The sequence below is a fragment of the Amaranthus tricolor genome, chromosome 2 (assembly GCF_026212465.1).
Source record: "Amaranthus tricolor cultivar Red isolate AtriRed21 chromosome 2, ASM2621246v1, whole genome shotgun sequence".
NCBI lineage: Eukaryota > Viridiplantae > Streptophyta > Magnoliopsida > Caryophyllales > Amaranthaceae > Amaranthus > Amaranthus tricolor.
In genome coordinates, this window is record NC_080048.1 from 2,109,740 (window position 1) to 2,130,354 (window position 20,615).

Below are 20,615 nucleotides of genomic sequence, written 5' to 3' on the forward strand. Positions count from 1 at the left end.
CACATCTAGTCCTATTTCAAATAGATTGCTACTCCTATATCATAGTCCATATTAGAATAGGCACGAGTCGAGCCGATACGAACACTGCCCATGCCACGACACGATACAACTCGCAACTGGGCATGACATAGTTCGCAACCAGACACGACATGACCAACCTATCGCAGGCATGGGCCACGAGCGTGCCAAGTTCGTGCATTTTGAAAATGGTACGACACAATACATAAGAAATTAGTACTTTGACCTGCAATATTGCGTCATAATCCATAAGCTGCATGTATGTACCTTGTCACGAGGCATTGTATGATAAACTTGAGCACAACATGACACTATCCAATGTTGTTGGTGAACCACCACAACATTATATAGTAAGCACATGGCTTACTCTGACACGACCCTACAATAACACTACATAAACATCTAGTCTTCATATAGATTCAAAAAAGAGATACCAAGTCAAATTACTTAATAACCAAGAGAACACTAATTACTCCTCAAGTGGCAAGATTCATGAGTATGAAAAATAAAGACTTCTCACAAGTTGATCACAAAACTTGACTACACTAAAAATTTGTTCAAGCTTCAAACAAGTGTGAACAACAACCACTAGTAAACCTCTAGGCAACAAATTGCTTTATCACAACACACACCAAAATCCACACAACTCGCCCTGAAATATCCAATCACCAAATCCTAATAGGAGTACAAACCAACACAAAACCCATATTCTTCTTTTTCTTCATTCATCAATGGCGATGGCGACTCAATCGCCATTTCTCTTCAATCCAACTTCAAAACCCATCAGTTTTTTCACTCCTTCCAATCTCAATTTGAAAACTTATCTCCCCACAATTACCTGTAATGCTTCAATCAAACCTCCACCACCCGAATTCGACTTCCGTTCTTCTCAAATTTCTTCTCTTTCTCGTTCCACAATTTCAGAAATTTACCCTGAATTGTTGGATTTAGCTGATATGGGTTGTTTAGTCTTGGTCCAGAAACATCAATTCGGGCCTGTACCCGCTTGGAGGTCGGAATTTGTGGAGCCTGATGAGATATGGTTGGTGGGTACTACTCATATTGATCAAGCTTCCTCTTTGCATGTTGATCGAGTTGTTCGAACTCTACAACCTGATAATGTTGTTGTTGAACTTTGCCGCAGCAGGCAAGTCTTTGTGCTTTCAATTTATTGAATTTTATTTTTGATTTTGTGAATTTCAATTGAATGTTTAAAGGTTGAGATTAATTTATGGAGTGAAACAAAATATGTTGAAATTCAGTAATAACTAATAAGTATTGAATTTTGTAATTATACCCACGCTAATGCACCGAATTCGATTACCCAATGCCATTAAGTGGGAGTATGTAACATATGTTAGAGCTTCAACTATGTCACGGGTTTGAATCTCAACCGACCCTCATTTAAAGTAGAATATTAACCGCCTGTACGAAGAGGGTCTGTGCTGCATCCACACTTCTAGCCCATTGGGCTGGACCGACGTGTTAGAATATATAGCATATGCTGGAGCTTTAACCATCGGCTTAAGTTTTATCTTAAGTTTTTAGTTGAGTTGGTTCCTCGAGACATTTGGGGGTGAATGTGACATTATAATCCTAAACCAAAGAACCATATACTATCAAAATGAGAACAAAAATATCTGTGACATTTAATTGAGATTGGAGGAAGAAGTTGCATCAAAGGAGATGAAGTTGAATAAATTAGTGGGTCCTTGGTATTAGAGGGTCATTTGAGATGATATGCTAGTATCTTAGAGAACGTATTTGGATTCATGTAGTGTAGGGAAGGTTTACCATGGAAATATTACATTTGATGAGACAATTATTGGAGTATCACATGTTAAGGTTTTGACATGGTTTTCATCGACCAGAAGAAGGTGTACGATCGTGCCAGATAGTGAAGACAAATATAGGATTTGAAGAGGAGCATAGGAGGATTTTTTTTTTATTACTATTGGTTTAAGGCCTTTGCTTCAAGTCTTTTATTATTTGTAACTGTTTTAGACAAGATAGCATATTTGATTTGGGAGGAAGTATTGTGGTGTGTGTTGTTTACTAATTATATTGTATTAGTGGATGAGAATAAAGAAGAGAACCTTGCTAAGTTAGAATTTTGTGGACACGAGTTGGAATCAAGGGATCTAAGAGTAAGTTGAAGTAACGTGGAGCATACTTAATGTCATATAAGTACAAAGAAACCATGTAGAGCTGTGATAAGATTTGGAGATAAGGAATTATGGTTGAGTAAATATTTTCAGTGTTTAGGGATACTTTTCAAAAAGACGGAGATATTGTCCAATATGTGACGCATAAGATTTAATGAGGTTGACTCAAATGCGTATCTGCAAATGGGGTTCCATGTGATCGAGGAGTCTAATGTTAATGAGAAAATTTCATTGGACACCATTAGACCAGTGTGATTATATAGGTCGATGTATTGAATCTTTCTGCAATTGGAGATAAGAAGGAAAATCTTCTTTGTTGGTTTGAGCATGTACAGAAGGGGGAAGGTTTGAACTAGAGTGATTTCAAAAGAACAAGGAGACACATAATGACTAGGATAAGCAATTATCGAATTGAGATTTGGGCTCAAAATCGATGATTAGAACTATTGCTAAACAATACTATTAACGATGAAAGTAATGATATTAAAATAATTAGTAGATATCAGAAGATTTGATTACCCCAAGTAATGAAAACCTTATAACTAAAATTTTTCTACGTAGATAATTCCTGTATGGTCGCGTACTTTTGGGTTTTAAGCTTTGACATTACTGCTGCTATTGCTGTCTAGTCATATGTTATGATGAATGGTATATTCGTAATGCTTTGATTCATGAATTCTTCCTCCTCCATTGTTGTCTAAATGGACTTCTGTATAGATAGATGGTCCTGAGTCTCGACATCCTACCGCTCTAGGTTATCCTTTCCATCAGCATCTATAACTATGTATATATGTGCTAGACCGCTAGTTTTCAATCCATGGCTTAACTTTAATTGTTACAGACTTTCGTCTTCAGAGCTGGGATCATGTACACTTCAAGCAGCAGTCAGCCAGGAAATCAACTGAGCTCGAGTATGTTTTCCTTAAGCGGTGCAGAATTTTTTGGTGCAGTTGGCCGTAGCATAAACTTGGGTAAGCCTTCTTATATTTTCACCTATGTTACTTGGACTCTTCATTTTGCTTCACATACTTGTGTCTGATCGTTGATGCTCGGACATTGTTATGGCAGTAAGACACTTCATTTTAGGCTTAAAATTGAATATTTAGACGTATTCAACACTTGGACACGTACCAGTATCCGACATTAGTACCCAAGGCCAAGTAACATAGATTTTCACTTTGTCAACCATCAAAATGGCCATTGCGCTTTGATTAATCCGGTGTTTGTTTGCTAACACTTCTTTTCCCTTCTTATTATAGGGGGGCAAACGGCACTGGCACTAAGGCTATTGTTGGCTGTCTTCTCATCAAAGATTTCTTCAGATGTTGATCGACCTTTTGGAGACGAGGTAGTCAACTAGCAAAGGTTTGCCTTCATGTATAATGGGGAGCTTGTCTGATTTCTTGAGATGATATTTGTTTGCAGTTTCGTGTTGCTCGGATAGTTTCTGAAGAAATCGGTGCTCAAATAGTGTTGGGGGATCGACCCATTGAAATTACTGTAAGTCTTGAATTTATCGAGTTTTTTTCGGAGACATTTAAGGATTTTGATTCATCATATTAATATCTAATATCTTTATATTCGTGTAGCTCGAGAGGGCATGGGACTCACTGAAATGGGCCGAAAGAATTAGCTTAGTTGGTTCAGTCATCCGTGGAATCACTTCCACATCAGCTGCTTCCAGAGACAATGTGAAGGTTGCTGCTTCTTTTTTATACCAAGTCATGAATCTAAATGCTGTAGAATGCCCCTTTAGAAGATTCATATCCACAAATAGGGGTGTTCAATTTTAATTATAGTAGAGCCTGTTTTCGGCCCGACCCATTTTCAACCCGGCCCTTACAAAGCCCTTATAAAAACGGGCCGGATAAGGGTTTAAATTGGGTGTGCGGCTCATTGAACATCCCTATGCACAATCAAGCTTATATCTTTGAATTTTCTTTGATGCGATAAATCATCCTGTTGTGCCCTTTTTTGGTATCGTACTTTCATTTTCTTGTGTAATTTGTTAACACTTCCATTGGTTACAGGAATTGGGTACTGATGATAACCCGTATCAGCTTTATGAAAAACTAAGCTCCGCTTATCCTTCCCTTGTACAGCCACTTATACTCGAGCGCGACACGGTGATGTTCCCATTTCTTTCAAGTTTCGAATCATTCAGCTTAAATTTTTGGCATAGTACTTCTTACTTTGATTGTCATCGAAATCTTTTTGTTCTCACTAACAAGGGGGTAAGGTTGCATACATACGACCCCGACCTCGACCCCACCTAAGTGGGAGTCACTTAGCGGCATTAGGGCAATGAAATGTATGTAATAAATTGCTTATATACTTAGTTCTGTGTGGTTGTTTCATTGCAGTACCTAGCATGGTCTCTGAAACGGAGCAAAGCTGTAAATAACTGTAAGAGAGTGGTAGGAGTAATCGGAAAAGGCCACTTGAATGGAGTGATATATGCACTTGTTTCGGACCTAGGAGATCTACGCTTTCGAGACTTAGCCGGGAAACGAGCTGGTGCTGATATTCCTAATGCTTGGATCGGTAAAGTTCTTAAAGATTTGGCTAGGGATACACTAATTGGGATTATTCTTTGGGCATTGTATGAGCAACTAAAATCTAGCTTTTGATGAGTTGCAGATTTTACTCATTTAGTGATCCAATTTTTTGACTAAGGTGACTTGTATATGTATAATTCTAGAGCTTTATAGTAATTGATATTGTTTTTTATGGCTAATGTAATAATTTAATAGAAGTAATTCATGTCATTGAAACTTTTTTGTATGGATTTTTATTTTGAATATCATCCATAAATTTTTTATTTTGAAGTGAATAATCCATGTGCTTTAGTACCCCTATTCCTTATGCTATTGAGCTAAGTGTTTAGTAACCATCTATGCACTTAGTTCTTCAAAATGAGTTTATAGAAAAATAAGTTAAAATAAAAGCTAATAAGTTTAGACATTTGGCATCTATAGAGGTGTACAATCAGACTATCAGATTGATTTCGGATCAGATGTTTGGACTTAAGTCAAAATTAGGTCAAAAAAACTTGACTTTAGATTATTTGTGAAGGAAGAAAGTTAGGGAAGATAAAGGATCACATAACTTACAAGGGAAGAAGGTTTTGGATGCACATGACATGTGCATGAACATTAAACACCCAAAAACATAATTGGTTTATGTTTTTGTCCAAGGTTTGAATTATAAATTCTAGATAATTTTTATGTTATTTTTGTTTTATGCTAATTTTAACATGTTAGAGAATTGACTATTGATTGTACCTTCTTATCTCTTAGTAATTTTCTAACACATTTAGTTGTTAGAGGCACAAGGAATTAAGTATGATCTCCCTTGCTAAAGACTTCATTTCTTATTATGTTTGGAGATTCTTCCTAACCTGCTAGTTTTTAACCAATTAAATAGAATTTTAAGATTCTTGTAAAAATGCAAAAGAGAAAATAATTAATAATTATAGCTAAAAACTAATTTGGTTGAACAAGCTTTAATTTTGTTTAAATATATAGCTAGTGGCTAATAAGTTTGGATGTTAAGCGCATGTTTATTTGGGTTACATTTAAATGTCAAAATTACTTTACCACTAAGTTCAAAAATAATTAATAAGTTCAAATAATTTTTAAAAATTGTGAAAGGAAGAACGTTAGAGAACATGAAGAGCCTAAAGTTTGGAAGAAAATATTGAATGCACATGACAAATTCACGAAAACCCAAAAATATTACTGAGTTTAATTTTGTCATTTAGCTTAAAAAAAACGTTCTTGTCAAGACTTAAAAGTAAAATTTCTTGAACATTTTATGTTACTTTTGCTTTACAATAAAACTGACTAGTAGTTACGTTTCATATAAAAGTTTTTTTTTCTCTTTTTTACTTTTTAGTTGGTCTTACTTATTTATTTTATTTATATGTATATTATTTATTCTCGTGTAGCTTCGTCTCTTTATCTTTCACGAGCTGGAGAACTCCTTTGACCACATTCTCCTTTATGGGTATGAGTTGACGCCAACCTTTCCTCCCCAGATCCTATTCATAGTTTTTCTATGAGCGGGATATACTGAATAGGATGATGATTACACTCTCATCTCTAAGTATTTTTCAATGCATTTAGTTGTTTTAGTCACCTATAAAGGACTCAACCTAGTATGAGTTCCCTACTAAGGGTTTCCTATCTAGTAATGATGTTTAGAAGTTTCTTCTTAACTTAATAAATTGAAATTAACTAAAAGACTAAAAAGTTGGTGAAATAAAATGTGTGAGAAAAAGCAATAGTCAAAAATAAACTAAAAATAAATTTAATTTAAAATAACAAGCCCTAATTCTAACTCATCAAACCTCGGCCGTTGTGGAGAAATTTATCAATTAAATCATCAAAATATTAAAAAAAATTTAAATAATGGTTTCAATCAAGTCTATTCATATGAGTTAACACACTTTTGTTAGCCTTTGACTTAATCTAATAAGAATCTACTAGAGCTTGTTTTTGTTTTAACTTTCAAGTCAAATATTTTCAAATAAGTTACTCTTATCATGACAAATGAGTTTAGCTAGTAAAACATAAATTCCTTTAAAAAAAAGTTAAAAGGTAAATTTAGAGGATAAGATTATATTTTATTTGAAGTAATTAAGTATCAATTTTTTCAGTAAGATTTAGAGTTCAATTCTTATTTAGCCTCAGTGGTAGATCCAAAAAAAAAAACATTTATGTCAAATTTTTTTTTTTAAGTAAAATGCACTTAACGGATTTTGAAATTTGGCCACTCACATGGAAGACAATACATTAAATAACTCATCTAAGGTATATTTACATATGCGACTTGATTTTATATTGGATTTAAGCGATGTCAACTGACCTCAATAACCACACACTTAATCCGCACATGTCTAACCTCACTTTCCTTAGCCTATATCTTGTAATAAAAAATTATAAAAAAATTTAAACATGGTCTTGCTCCAAGTTTATGATCTACAAAATCATAATGATCCGAGTTGTAAGATTATTTTTGACTTATAAATTGTGAAAAATGAATGAATTCAACAATTGAAAAGAAAAACCCCTAATATTTGATTTTAACTCTCATCAATAGTCTTCATATTTTTTACTCATAACTAGAAAAACTTTATTATTTTATAAATTGTTGAAAAGAAAAAAGCACAAATAATAACCAATAACAAATAAGCATTCTAACGTTGAAATTATTTTCATTTGTGATCTCAAAAATTAATGCCCTATTATCATTTATGAATTAAATGACAATTCATCAAATAAGACGCATAAAAAGTCTTTCATAGAAAAAGTTTTAAGTTTATGTCAATTAGGACTTAGGAGTACCTTTTTCTTTACTATAAATATTCACCAAATAAAAACAATTTTTGTTAAATTAAAGGTGGTTTTAACAATTTATTTTTAGTTGATACCGCTTTTGGAAACCCACGGAATGTCTCAAACCACTCCTAAAAAATTGAAAAAGATAGTAGGTAATAATATTGGACTTAACACATGTAAGAATTTGTTCTATATAATTTAATAATTTCTTTACTATATAGTTTCAAAAATATTGTACACAAACGTACATTTTATCTAATTAATCATTTAAGAGATTAGGGCTCAAATGCACAAGTTTTAAAAAAACTAACTATTTCCTAGATTCCTTCTTACTAAGCAAAATATTAGATTCCTAACTATAATATTTATTAATATTTATTAAAATTATCAGTTTGAAATTAGTTGGTCGCAATCTCGTTATCTCTTTTTGATGATGGAACTATTTTTCGTCATTCAACTCTCCTCATAACCTGATTAATTATTGCTTTCTGTAATTAGAGTTAGAGGTGTTTATTTGATTATCAGGTCGATTTTAGTTTAAATGTTTCTAGGCAATTCAAAATCGGATATTCTATCTATTTTTTATATAATAATTAATACATTTTTAAAGATGAGTAAATATCGAATTATATCATATATCTTTTGAACACCTCTAAGTGGAATATATATATATATATATATATATATATATATATATATATATATGTATATATATATATATATATATATATATATATATATATATATATATATATATATATATATGTATATATATATATATATATGTATGTATATATATATATATATATGTATATATATGTATATATGTATATATATATGTATATATATATATATATATATATATATATATATATATATATATATATATATATATATATGTATATATGTATATATGTATATATGTATATATGTATATGTATATATATATATATATATATATATATATATATATATATATATATATATATATATATATATATATATATGTATATATGTATATATGTATATATGTATATATGTATATATATATATATATACATATATATATATATATATATATATATATATATATATATATATATATACATATATATATATATATATATATATATATATATATATATATATATATATATATATCTGTGTGATATATATATATATATATATATATATATATATATATATATATATATATATATGTATATATATATATATATCTGTGTGATATATATATATATGTATATATATATATATATATATATATATATATATATATATATATATATGTATATATATATATATATATATATATATATATATATCTATCTGTGTGATATATATATATATATATATATATATATATATATATATATATATATATATATATATATATATATATATATATTCATTTCATATATTTTATGTTTCTGCACAAGAAACATTTGTTACATTAGCTAAGAAACACTTGTTACATTGGCTTTTAGCTAGCAAAACTGAAAACATAATCTTAATTAGGCGTCGTTTTATTTTATATATAACTTATTTGAACTTATATCTAAAGTTATTTACTTATCAAAAAAAAATTTATTTAAATATAATAATCCATATCAAAACCTATTAATTCTATATAAATTTATTCTTTTTGATAATTAAAAATGCCTGGGAATTAAACTAGATTTTTTTTTATTGAATTAATTATACTTATTTTTGTTGACCTCAATTTATTCTTTGAACTAAAATTAAACGTTTTTACCAAAGTAAATTATTTTTACTTATTCAGTGATATTTTTTCTTTATAATAAACAATTATTTTTCTATTAAACTTAACTTTTAATAAATTGAATTTATTTTTACTAGAATAGACAATTTCTTTTATTGAACTTAACTTATTTGTGAACTCAATATTGCTCCATCATCCCTTTTATGAACTTATCTATTTTTTTTAACGAAACTCTGATCTTTTCCTCTAAAATAAGCCATACATTTATTTTGATAATATTAATTACAAAAATAAACAAAGCTAATTTTGTAGTCAAAGCGTATTTGTATCACGATTAATTTTGATATTTAGAAACTAGTAGTATATATACTTGTTGTAAACGTTATGATAATCTTTTATATTTAATTCAAAAAAAGATTAATTAATAATTCAACTTGGAGTAGAATTTTTTTATAAAATTATCCAAAAAGCTAATTTTTTAATGTAATAAGTTTTCATAAAATGTAATAGTCTTAACACTCACACATTTGTGTATTTCACGAGCATCTATACATTTATAATATTATAGACAAATTTAATTTGGGGGATTACAACTAAATAATTGAAATAAAATCACAACACAACACAACACCGATACCAAATCTTAAATTTTGATAAATAAGAATAAACTACATGAATCAATAAATATTTTTCGGTGGTCGTCCTCATGGATTATTTTTCTCCATAAATTTTGATTTTAATTCTACTATATCAAAATGTAAATCTAAATTAAGATCGACTATATGAGCTCCAACTTACTATATATTTCTTACCAGCTTGCTAATACCTCGTTATTCAATATGACAAATCATCTTAAACAATTACTTTTCATTCTCTTCTCAGTATTTACTACACCTAAGCCCTTTCTTATATTTACGTTTTAAATTATATCCCTATAAATATCTGTTGATTCATCAAAACGTTAATCTCTCCTATGATGAGAAGAATTATAAGGCTTTAATATAATTGCACCATTACATGAAAAGAGAGAAAAAAGTTCTATTAAACAAATTCTTAAATTAAGAATAACTAGATAAGCATTGTTAATTAAAAGATTAATCTATCTTTTGTGCTAAAATTATTAATTATTAACCTTTTTATATATACTATTATTGGGAAGAAATGAACATGCAAAAAGCTTGGAATACGTTTCTAGAATAAGAAATCAAATCCTTAATTCCCAATGTAATATACTAATAACCTTAAGGATTTCTTTCTTTTTTCCTACTTTCTTGCTACATATTAATTAAAAAAAACTTGAATTATATTTGATTTTATCAGTCAATAAGGTAAAAAATCACAAGTAATTGGGAGAATCTAGAATGTGAAAAAGCATTGATATCCACTTGTAATATCTTTCCTTAAGTAGTGATTAAGATTAAACGACTTGCATGCAGTACACACTAATTGATATGCTTATCATCAGCTTATGTACTACCCCATTTATTTTATTATCTTCTTTTATTCATTATTATCTTTAATTCATCATCATACCTAGTAATAGTGTTTCTCTTTTGTAGAAATTATGATCAGATTCTGATGAAAATTACAAGATTCTGATGAAAATTACAAGATGATAGACTTTACCTTTATCAGAGGAGTTTGTTGCCAAAGAGAACCCGTCAACATAACACTAATTAATACATCTATTATTATGCAAAAGTATAAAATATTAAAGATGCTAATTTCAAACTAAGTTGACTACATTAGTAGGGATCTTCAAACTTATGATCAAAGTCAACAATTATATATATATATATATATATATATATATATATATATATATATATATATATATATATATATATGAAAATTAATAGTTTTTATTACTCCCTCCGTTCCTTTTTGATCTTCCACAATACTATAACGGGTAGTTTCAAAAGTTCTTCCACTTTAGAATACTTTCTATTTTTAGAAAGTTTTTATCTCACTTTTACCCCTTAAAATCCCCCTTTTCTTTTAATGTACCCATTTTCTTTTATTTATAATTATTTTCTCTCTCATACTTTCAATACAATCATTACTTCACACTACTATTTAATTAAAATAATACCCACTACAACCTCATACTTCCAATACAATCATTACTTCCCACTATTATATAATTAAAATAATACCCACTACCACCAAAGATTCTCTTTTTCTTAATCTTTGTGAAATACCCAAATAGAAAGAACAAATAGGAACGGAGGGAGTATCTTTTATCTAAATTTAAATTAGTAATTGAAAAATACAAGACTATGATGTTATTTATGTTTCATAAAGTTTATATATTAAAAATCTTATAATATACTTCATAAATATTTAGAATGACTGTCAAATATAACTTTTTATGTAAATATCATAAATAATCAAATTATTATAAGTTTGACTGCACAAGTCGTAATTGTTTCACATGAATTAAAAATTTATAACTTGTTAATTATCTTTAAGTATTTTATTTTATTTTTCTTGAGACACAATTTCATTAAAAGTCAAATTGTAATCATGTAAAATCTTTATAACTTTTATATAATACATATATAGAAGTATGACTTACATTTTTTGACAAAGGAAAAAAGTAAGAGACATAAATATTTGCATCATACAAAGAAGAGTGCACCCACTTATAATGTGACATTTGTATAATATCATTTGGTGTTAGTTCTCTATAAAAAGGATTGGTATTAGGGCTTTGGAAAATCAATTTTGTAAAAATAAAAAGATTTCTTAAGTTGAAATTAAAAGAAAAAAAATAAGCATTTAAGTATGGGAAGCTCTAGTTACCCTGAAATTAACATCCTTCTTGTTGATGATGATCCAATTACTCTATCAATTCTTGCAGGAGTTCTTCAAAAGATGTATCATCATGGTACAAATTCATCTCTTCTATTAGCTTGACGTATCTATTTGTATATAAGGATGAGGTCTTTTTTAACTCATTTTCATAATTTATTCAAATTAAAACTGAATTTTCCCCAAATCTTATTTCAAATTAATTTGCAAAAGAGAACAATGAAATTTTTTAATTAGAATAAGCATCTTATTGATTTTTTTTATGGAAAAGAATTGGGAATTAAACCTCCCCTCTAGTGGCTTGATTTTTTTTTTTTTAATTTTAGGCTGATATATATAAATAAAGACTTGAATATATACCTTGTTTTTCGAATCAAACCATGAAACGAGTTAACAAAAACTAGGATTTAAATTATTTCAGATTAATACAGTCGAGATATAATTTTAAAATTAGCATTTCTTTGTAAGATGATGATTCTATACTTCTACCAACAAAGGATATATCATTCCTATTGTTTTCCTATTAGTTTTTCATGACTTTTTGTAATATGATTTTCCTTTCTTTGTCTATAATTCTTGTCTTTATTTCATGTATGTTTAACAACTTTAATTGAAAATTTTTGCTACTTTTTTAATTATTTTACGATTTGCACAAGGTTACAAAGGTCAAGTCTAATGTCAATCTTCGTTATTTTGTTTGTTACTCCTATATAGGACTTTACATTTTTCATCTTTTATTTCAAAGATCTTTCATCCAATTTCATTAACTTCACTTTTTTAATTTGATTTTGTTTAATTTTCAATATATTTGAGAAAATCTATTGAGAGTTAAGGCTACATGATATGTTTTATACTCTAACATCTATTAAATTTTAAAATTAGACAAGCAAGTAACTAGTTGCATGAAAAACTAGCCAATGTATTTAATTTTTGTAAAATTTTATAGAAGTGTATTTTTGTTAAACACACACATAAATAAATAAATAAATAAATAAGACATAATCATATTATTTTAATTAGTTATCTTACTCTTCCTTTTTAGATTATTCTGAATTTCAATTTTATAATTGTATATTATTTTCTGATTGTTTATAAATATATACTGAATATATATGTATACAAATATTTTATTGTTTAAATCTGCAGTTGTTGCTATGAAAAATCCATTGGATGCTTTGTATACACTAAGAATGAAAAAACAATCATTTGATCTGATTTTGACGGATGTACACATGCCTGAAATGAATGGCCTTGATCTCCTTAAACATGTTGACCGAGACTTCAAAATTCCTGTAGTCTGTAAGTGTATACTCTTATATAATTCATCATTTAGTTCTTTTATATATATATATATATATATATATATATATATATATTTATATATATATATTTATATATATATATATATATATATATATATATATATATATATATATATATATATATATATATATATATATTGGAAATCTTTATTTTGCTATTAAATATATTTATTATTGTTATATTTGTTTTTTAATCTTTTGAATAAAACCCTTTTAAAGCAAAAGTTCATCTTCGAATTTAATGTTAAAATTCAAAAATATTGAAATACTGAAAGAAAATACTAAAATTTATTTAGATGGTTCAACAGCCTCGCATTTTCTTAGAAAATATTTAATAAAATAGATGAATATTTAATTTTGTTCACAAATAAATTAATTAAAGTTTACATAAGTGAATGTTATTAAATTAAAACCACAACAACAAATTTAACTTTTCGGTATTATAAAAATGTCACTGATTTATATTTTTAGTATAATACTTGTTGGTTTTTATTTTAAGTTCCACTATAAAGTCTATAAAGTGATTTGGTGACACTTTATTCGGCCTTTGGTGGTATATGAAATTGTTACTATAGTCTATAGTGACATTTAATAGAAATGTCACTAGATCCTATGTCGCGAAAAGTTTTAGTATAATTTTTTATTATAATGCTAAAAGGTTTAATAAATGTCACTAAATCTACTACATATACCATTAGAAATTTAAAGTAGTGACATTTAAATTAAATAACGTTAAATATATCCCATTAAAAGCAAATTATATTGTAGTGAACATACACAAAATTCAATAAAAGAATGTTAAAACTTTTTTGTTGAGGTAGGTTTGCAATTAGGTGAAAAAAACACTAGTAATCATCACTTTAGAAATTCAGGACAACAGAGATAGAGACCAATCTCTTCAAGAGAAAAAACAAATTTAATTAATTTATTTCAACAACAGCAACACTAGTCTTAAAAGCCTTAATCTTAAAAGACTTAGAATCGTTTATATGAAGCAACAAAGTCGTAAAATCATTTTTTGTGGTAATTGAGAATTAATTTTTAATTTATTATGATATAAAATTTTACTAGAGTTACTCAATTGGTGGTCACAAAACCTACCGATGAATTCATTATTTTGAAGATAAAATAATTTAATTTACTATCATACATACACGATTACAAATTTCATGATAATTTTTGTTAAAGATAATTAATCATCACATTCATTTATTCTAGTTGAATTAGCTCGCGGATTCTGTATTGTTACCATTAAGACTTTGACATTAATATTGTTACGTAGTAATTTAATTAATTTATTAATTCTATTGTTCTATAATTTTATGTGTAGTAATGTCAGCAGACCAAGACAAAGGCATAATGCTAAAAGGATTAGAATTAGGGGCAGTTTTCTATCTCATAAAGCCATTATCAGCATATGATCTATCGAGGCTATGGCAATATGCTATTACAGCAAAAGAAAGTACTAACAAAACTAACACTGAAGAAGTACTTCCTTCATTTGGTATGTCTCCTGTGATTACAAATGAAATGATGCATTTCAACAACCCTAATAACAATGGCAACATGATCAATAATGAATTTGAACCGTCTTCGTCGAATGCCCAATTGAAGAAAAATAGAGCAAAAAATAATAAGGGGAAGAGATTGAAAAGGGTTAATGGTGGTGGAATAAGGAAGAAGAGTTGTCCTAAAAAACCTAAGTTGGTTTGGACTACTTCTCTTCATAACATATTCTTAGAGGCCGTTCATACAATTGGCCTAGAGAGTAAGTAACACTATTTTACAATAATGTAATTGATTATATATCAGAAATTTAATTCTGAAAATCTCACTTTTCGTCAATTCTAGAATAAAAACTGATCTTTAATGCAATTTTTTAGAAGACTTTTGACTTGTGACTGTCATCTTTGTTAAAGAAAATTAACAATGATGAAGTTCTTTAAAGAAAAATGATGCAAAGGTCGAATTTTTTTTATAGGATATATGAACGGTGTAATTTTTGAAAGCTAATCACCGAATTAAGGTGAGATTTTTAGAATTAAAATTTTCTTAATCTATTCTTTTATTTTGAATATTTAAGTGTTATTTTATTTTTCTTCTCTATAAGCAGAAGCTGTACCGAAAAAGATTTTAGAGCTCATGAATGTTCCGGGATTAAGACGTGAAAATGTCGCAAGTCATTTGCAGGTAAACAATGTCGTTTCTTGTTTTTAGAGGTTCTAAGTGAAATAGCAAATAAAAGAACAAGCCTTCATATACAAAACAAAAACACATGCATATTATTTCAACTATAAGCACATATTTTAAGTCGTAAATTGCAACAATTAGATAATAATATTTATTGACAATGAAATTAATTTTTCCTAGTATTTTAAGCCTGTTTCTCTATGGGCGGCCTTGCATACGTGAGATTCAACTTAAAACTTAAGTTCATACTTGAGGCCCCATAATATACTACTATTATATATTCTATCATTTCATACATTGTTGATTATCATACATTTAGACTGTAAAAGATCAAAAAATATTTGCATCCTAACTTGATTAATAACTGTTATCTTATACATCACTCTAGAATATAAGCCTTATACATTGTATTCATGTACATGCTTGCATTCACTACTGAGAAGTTTACGTCTCATTCACGTACATTTATTGCCATTGATTTGCATCATTGTCGTCATACTCAGTATATCCCGTTCAAACGAACTATAAACCATTGATTTTGTACATCATAATCTTTTATATGTGATAGAATATGATAGATATATAACAAGATTGCTATCATCAATGTTTTGATGATGTTTTGAAATATTTAATCATATTTACATGATTTATTTACCTAATTATATTTTTATATTCAAAAAGTAAATAAATCATGTAATTAAATATTGATCTTGTTATATCAAGATTGATGGAATTCTAAAAAAAAAAAACTATCAGGTTGTGTTTGGGAACAAACATTATTTCATTTCAAATTGTAGATTTTAATTATGAATTCATTAATGAAGAATTTGAGAATAATAAGGTTTGGGAAATCATTCTCAAATTCTTATCTTTAACCACTTTTAAAACATTGGTGAATTTGACTCAAATTAAAATTTGAAATTCTTTTATTTGCCAAATACTAAATTTAAGTCAAATTTATATTCTCAAATGAAATGAACATTTCCATATATAGCATGATCATTTCAAATTATATGTAATATATGTATAATTAAAACATTATGTTTTGTTTAATATATACATTGTTCTTTGTAGAAATATCGTATATTCTTGAAGAAGATTGCAGAAGCAACGGGATCCATGCAATATGGCATTCCAAGTAATTGGAATGAAAGACCATTTAGATCAAGCTTTGTATTGAATGAAATCACATTCCTTACCAACACTCTTCAACAACAATATCTAGAACTCCTAACACAATCTCAAGGTAATCACTTAATTAGTTGCTAATAGAGTATATAACATATTTTGACGATGCATGCAAACATGAGGTAGAATTTTAGACTGAGTTGGTTTCTTGAAATGTTATCGGAAGTTGACTTGATGAAAAGTCATTTGCTTGAATTTCATTCATTTCTCATTTCGAAAAGAGTATCTAACATCATGTATGAGGATTTAAGAAGGACATGGCGTACTGCATCGATACTTCTAGATTAAGAACTCTCGTCTGATGGGTATGATAGAGTATATAACATAGTTCAGAGGTATAATCATGAGATTAAGTATGTTGTGAGTTGATTTCTTAATAATTACAAACAATCAATAATCAAATTAAGCAACTAAATAAATTAGGCTAAATCTAAACACATTAGACCATTATTTCTATATATTTGCAATTCATCTTTCTATATTAGAAGTTCTAAAAGATTTATGGTAATATATGATGCATAATTATATATACATCTTTTTTAAAAATTTACAAAAATAACTAACGCAGAAAAGTCAAAAATAGTGAAAAAATGTTTGTTTGTCGTAAACGTAATAATTTATTATAATTATCTCTTGTTGGACTAGAATTACACTAAGTGATGAGGTGTGGCTTCACAAGGGGTTGAACATAGATTCCTCGGACATGGTTGTATGAAATCCAAAGTAGTTATTATGAATTCTTACAAATGTTATATGATTGCTACAGGTAAATTAAATGGTGGTACATTTTTCGAAAAGGGAGAACGTAGCTCATCACAAGGGTTGAACTCATTTGGAGATCATATTAAACCTAATGATCACATGCAACTCTACCCTAATCAAGGATCTCAAATCCCTAATCAAAATGTTTCAATTCTTGACAAATTACCAAGCTTTAGAGGTATTGATCAACAAGGATTGTTTTCAAAGGGGTTATTAAACTTTGATAAAGGACAAAGTTCTCAAGATGTTAAGAGTTCAAGTAACCCTAGATCAATTGGAAACCTTCAATCAATTACTAACAACTATGTCGGGCTTCGAATTAGTACTAATGGAGAGTTGATTAGCCCTTTTATTAAAAACTTATCAATTATTAATGGTAACAGTAATGGTAATAATCCCGCGAAAGACATATATGTTACCAATCATATTGAGAAAACTTATGAAATGAATTTTGGTCATAATAACAACTCAATACAAATTAGTAATACAACTCTTATTGATCAATTTCATGGGCTAGATGATGCAAATGTTGACATGCCTAATTTTGATAACAATGCTTCACAACAAGAAAACTCTTTTGGTATGTCACAAAACATGTCAAGCATGCAAGGATTTACGGATGAATTAAGACAACTTTGGATAGACCTTCATTTGGACAAGGTATATATGATTTATACTTAAAACTCAATTAATCTCCTTTTATTTCTTACATTTTAGCCCTAATTATTTTGTATGTTACAGTGTTGATATTATCCATGTCCATTCTCAATAAAGCCAGAATTTCGTTGATCTTTGATTTTGGATTATGATAGAATATTATCATGACCCCTTATCGAGTTATATCCATAATTTCAGATTATAATGGAATACCATGAAAATGACTTATCAAATTGTTAGAGTATATAACATATCCTGGGGCTTCAACCATAAGCTTAAGCTTTTGGTTGAGTTGGTTCCTTGACATGGTATCAGAAGCCAATGTGACAAAAAGGTCACGGGTTCGAATCTCAACCACCCCTCATTCAAAGTGGAATATTGAGCACCATGTATGAGGAGAACATGTGTTGCATCCACACTTCTAGCCCAAAGGGCTCTCGTGTGAGGGGGCGTGTTAGAGTATATAACATATCCTGGGGCTTCAACCATAAGCTTAAGCTTTTGGTTGAGTTGGTTCCTTGACACAAATCGATCATGATCAATTAATATCAAATAATGTTTACTATTAAGAGTCAATTCTAAACCTCTTTATTATCATTATCAAGGGTAAGATTACATACATATGATCTTGCAAAATCCCGTTTAAATGAAAGTCACTTAATGACACTGGGGTGATAAAATATTATTGTTGCTATATAGAATATAATAAAATGACTTATTAAATTATGTGTATTTTTTTATTTATATGACTTATTAAATCCCGTTTAAGAGTCAGTTGAAAAATAACATATTTGTTTTTACAAGGGTAATTGTACATTGGACACCCAAATCTTGCTTAAGTGAAACCACTAAATCAGAGACATTAGAATAATTAAATGTAATAGTTGTAATGATACTGATGTTTAATCATTTATTTTTTAATCTTTGTTTATAATTATGTGATTATATGTCCCTTTTTTTCCAGGAATCTCATGGCAATGATTTAGGGTTTGGTGATGCACAATCTAATGCTGAATGTAATTTGTTTGATGGACTTGATCAGGCAAGTTATTACTAGCTAACACCACAACAAATGTTAATTACATGAAATGTTAATATATAATATATTCATACAAGTAATTAAATTGATCATTTTAATATTAAATAGGATTAGTATAGTTAATATATCATAATTAATTACCATTGTGAGCTTAATTGATTGTAAATTTAATTAAGTTTTATTTATTAGAAATTTCTTTTCTGTCTAGTATGGAATTTGTTAAATTAAACTGGTTGCATACATGTAGGGAATTATTGGCAGTGACGATGGCATCTCATTTGAATGGTTTTATGATCAAGAAGATCAGTTTAATAATCAGCAGGCAAGTACATACTTATGCTCTACTAATTAATGAGTATTAATTATACACCAAATTTTCAAACCATCTTTTACAAATTACAATTACAATTAAATATAATCGATCTAAAAATACATAAACTAAATTACGATAAAAACGTATCTAAATTTCAAACATTTTTTAAACCAACTATCTTCACGTAGGGGCGTTAAAGGGTACACTATGTAGACTACACTCTATTAGACGGGGGTGATGACAAACAACAAATATGTTGTAGTCGCCGCCAAAAGATCAAACAATTTTTTTTAAAAAAAAAATTTTAATTCAAGGGGCGAAGAGATGGCGAACACCTTATAGTATCGCAACAATGCGAAAAAAAATATTTTTAATTTTTTCACCTGAGGGGTGAACACTAAATTCTGCCGCCATATCATAAAAATAATAAATAAGGCGGCGGGTTGTTGACCACCCTAATGTCGTTGCCTCTTCCCTGACAATTTACATTGTTTGTTTATCGTCCTTTTAAGACATGGGCGATAAACTGATGTTCATTTCCTTTTAATCGTTACAATTTGTAAATTTTTTTTGATGCGTAGGAAAAATAGTGGGAAACTAAAATGCAATGTCTAAATTATTTATTAATTTTATTCATTTATTTTCACTACTTTCTTACAGGGATAATGATATGGTTGGTTTCACAAACCCTAGCTAACTGAAGCTTAGGTGCGTACTTTTGCCGTATTGGGAACTTACAACTTTAAAGGATAACTAGAGCCTTAATTACAAGAGTACAAAACAAAACAAACCCTCAACCCTTAAGAAAAAGAGAGGAAGCTTCATCATATATAGAAGTTTCAAACTTTATGTTTTCTTTATAATTAGGTTGAACAAAATAATTGTAACGTAGCTCTGACTCTTTTTAAAAGACATCTGTAATAACAATATAATTTTAGAATTGAATTTTGTCTTAGTAAGAATAAGTATTAGTATTATCGGGCAAAAGTCTTAGATTTGATTTTTTTTCTATTCCTTCTCTTCTATGGACCTACCTTGTAATCTATAATAATTTAGTTTGAAAC

General features: G+C 28.4%; 2 protein-coding genes across 2 annotated transcripts; both read left to right on the plus strand.

The window, feature by feature from the left end:
* The first annotated feature begins 557 nt into the window (after positions 1-557).
* On the plus strand, positions 558-5,016 carry LOC130806665 (uncharacterized). Its single transcript, XM_057671827.1, has 7 exons — positions 558-1,165; positions 3,039-3,154; positions 3,443-3,531; positions 3,609-3,683; positions 3,773-3,880; positions 4,214-4,309; positions 4,547-5,016. The coding sequence occupies exons 1-7, from the start codon at positions 750-752 to the stop codon at positions 4,811-4,813; spliced, it is 1,167 nt and encodes a 388-aa protein (XP_057527810.1). The 5' UTR covers positions 558-749; the 3' UTR covers positions 4,814-5,016.
* A 7,037-nt stretch (positions 5,017-12,053) lies between these two features.
* LOC130805386 (two-component response regulator ARR2-like) lies at positions 12,054-20,252 on the plus strand. The gene is made up of 9 exons (XM_057670158.1): positions 12,054-12,156; positions 13,227-13,379; positions 14,733-15,170; positions 15,516-15,592; positions 16,667-16,838; positions 17,547-18,202; positions 19,164-19,241; positions 19,486-19,564; positions 20,212-20,252. Exons 1-9 carry the CDS (start codon positions 12,054-12,056, stop codon positions 20,250-20,252), a joined length of 1,797 nt encoding a protein of 598 aa, XP_057526141.1.
* Positions 20,253-20,615: the final 363 nt, after the last annotated feature.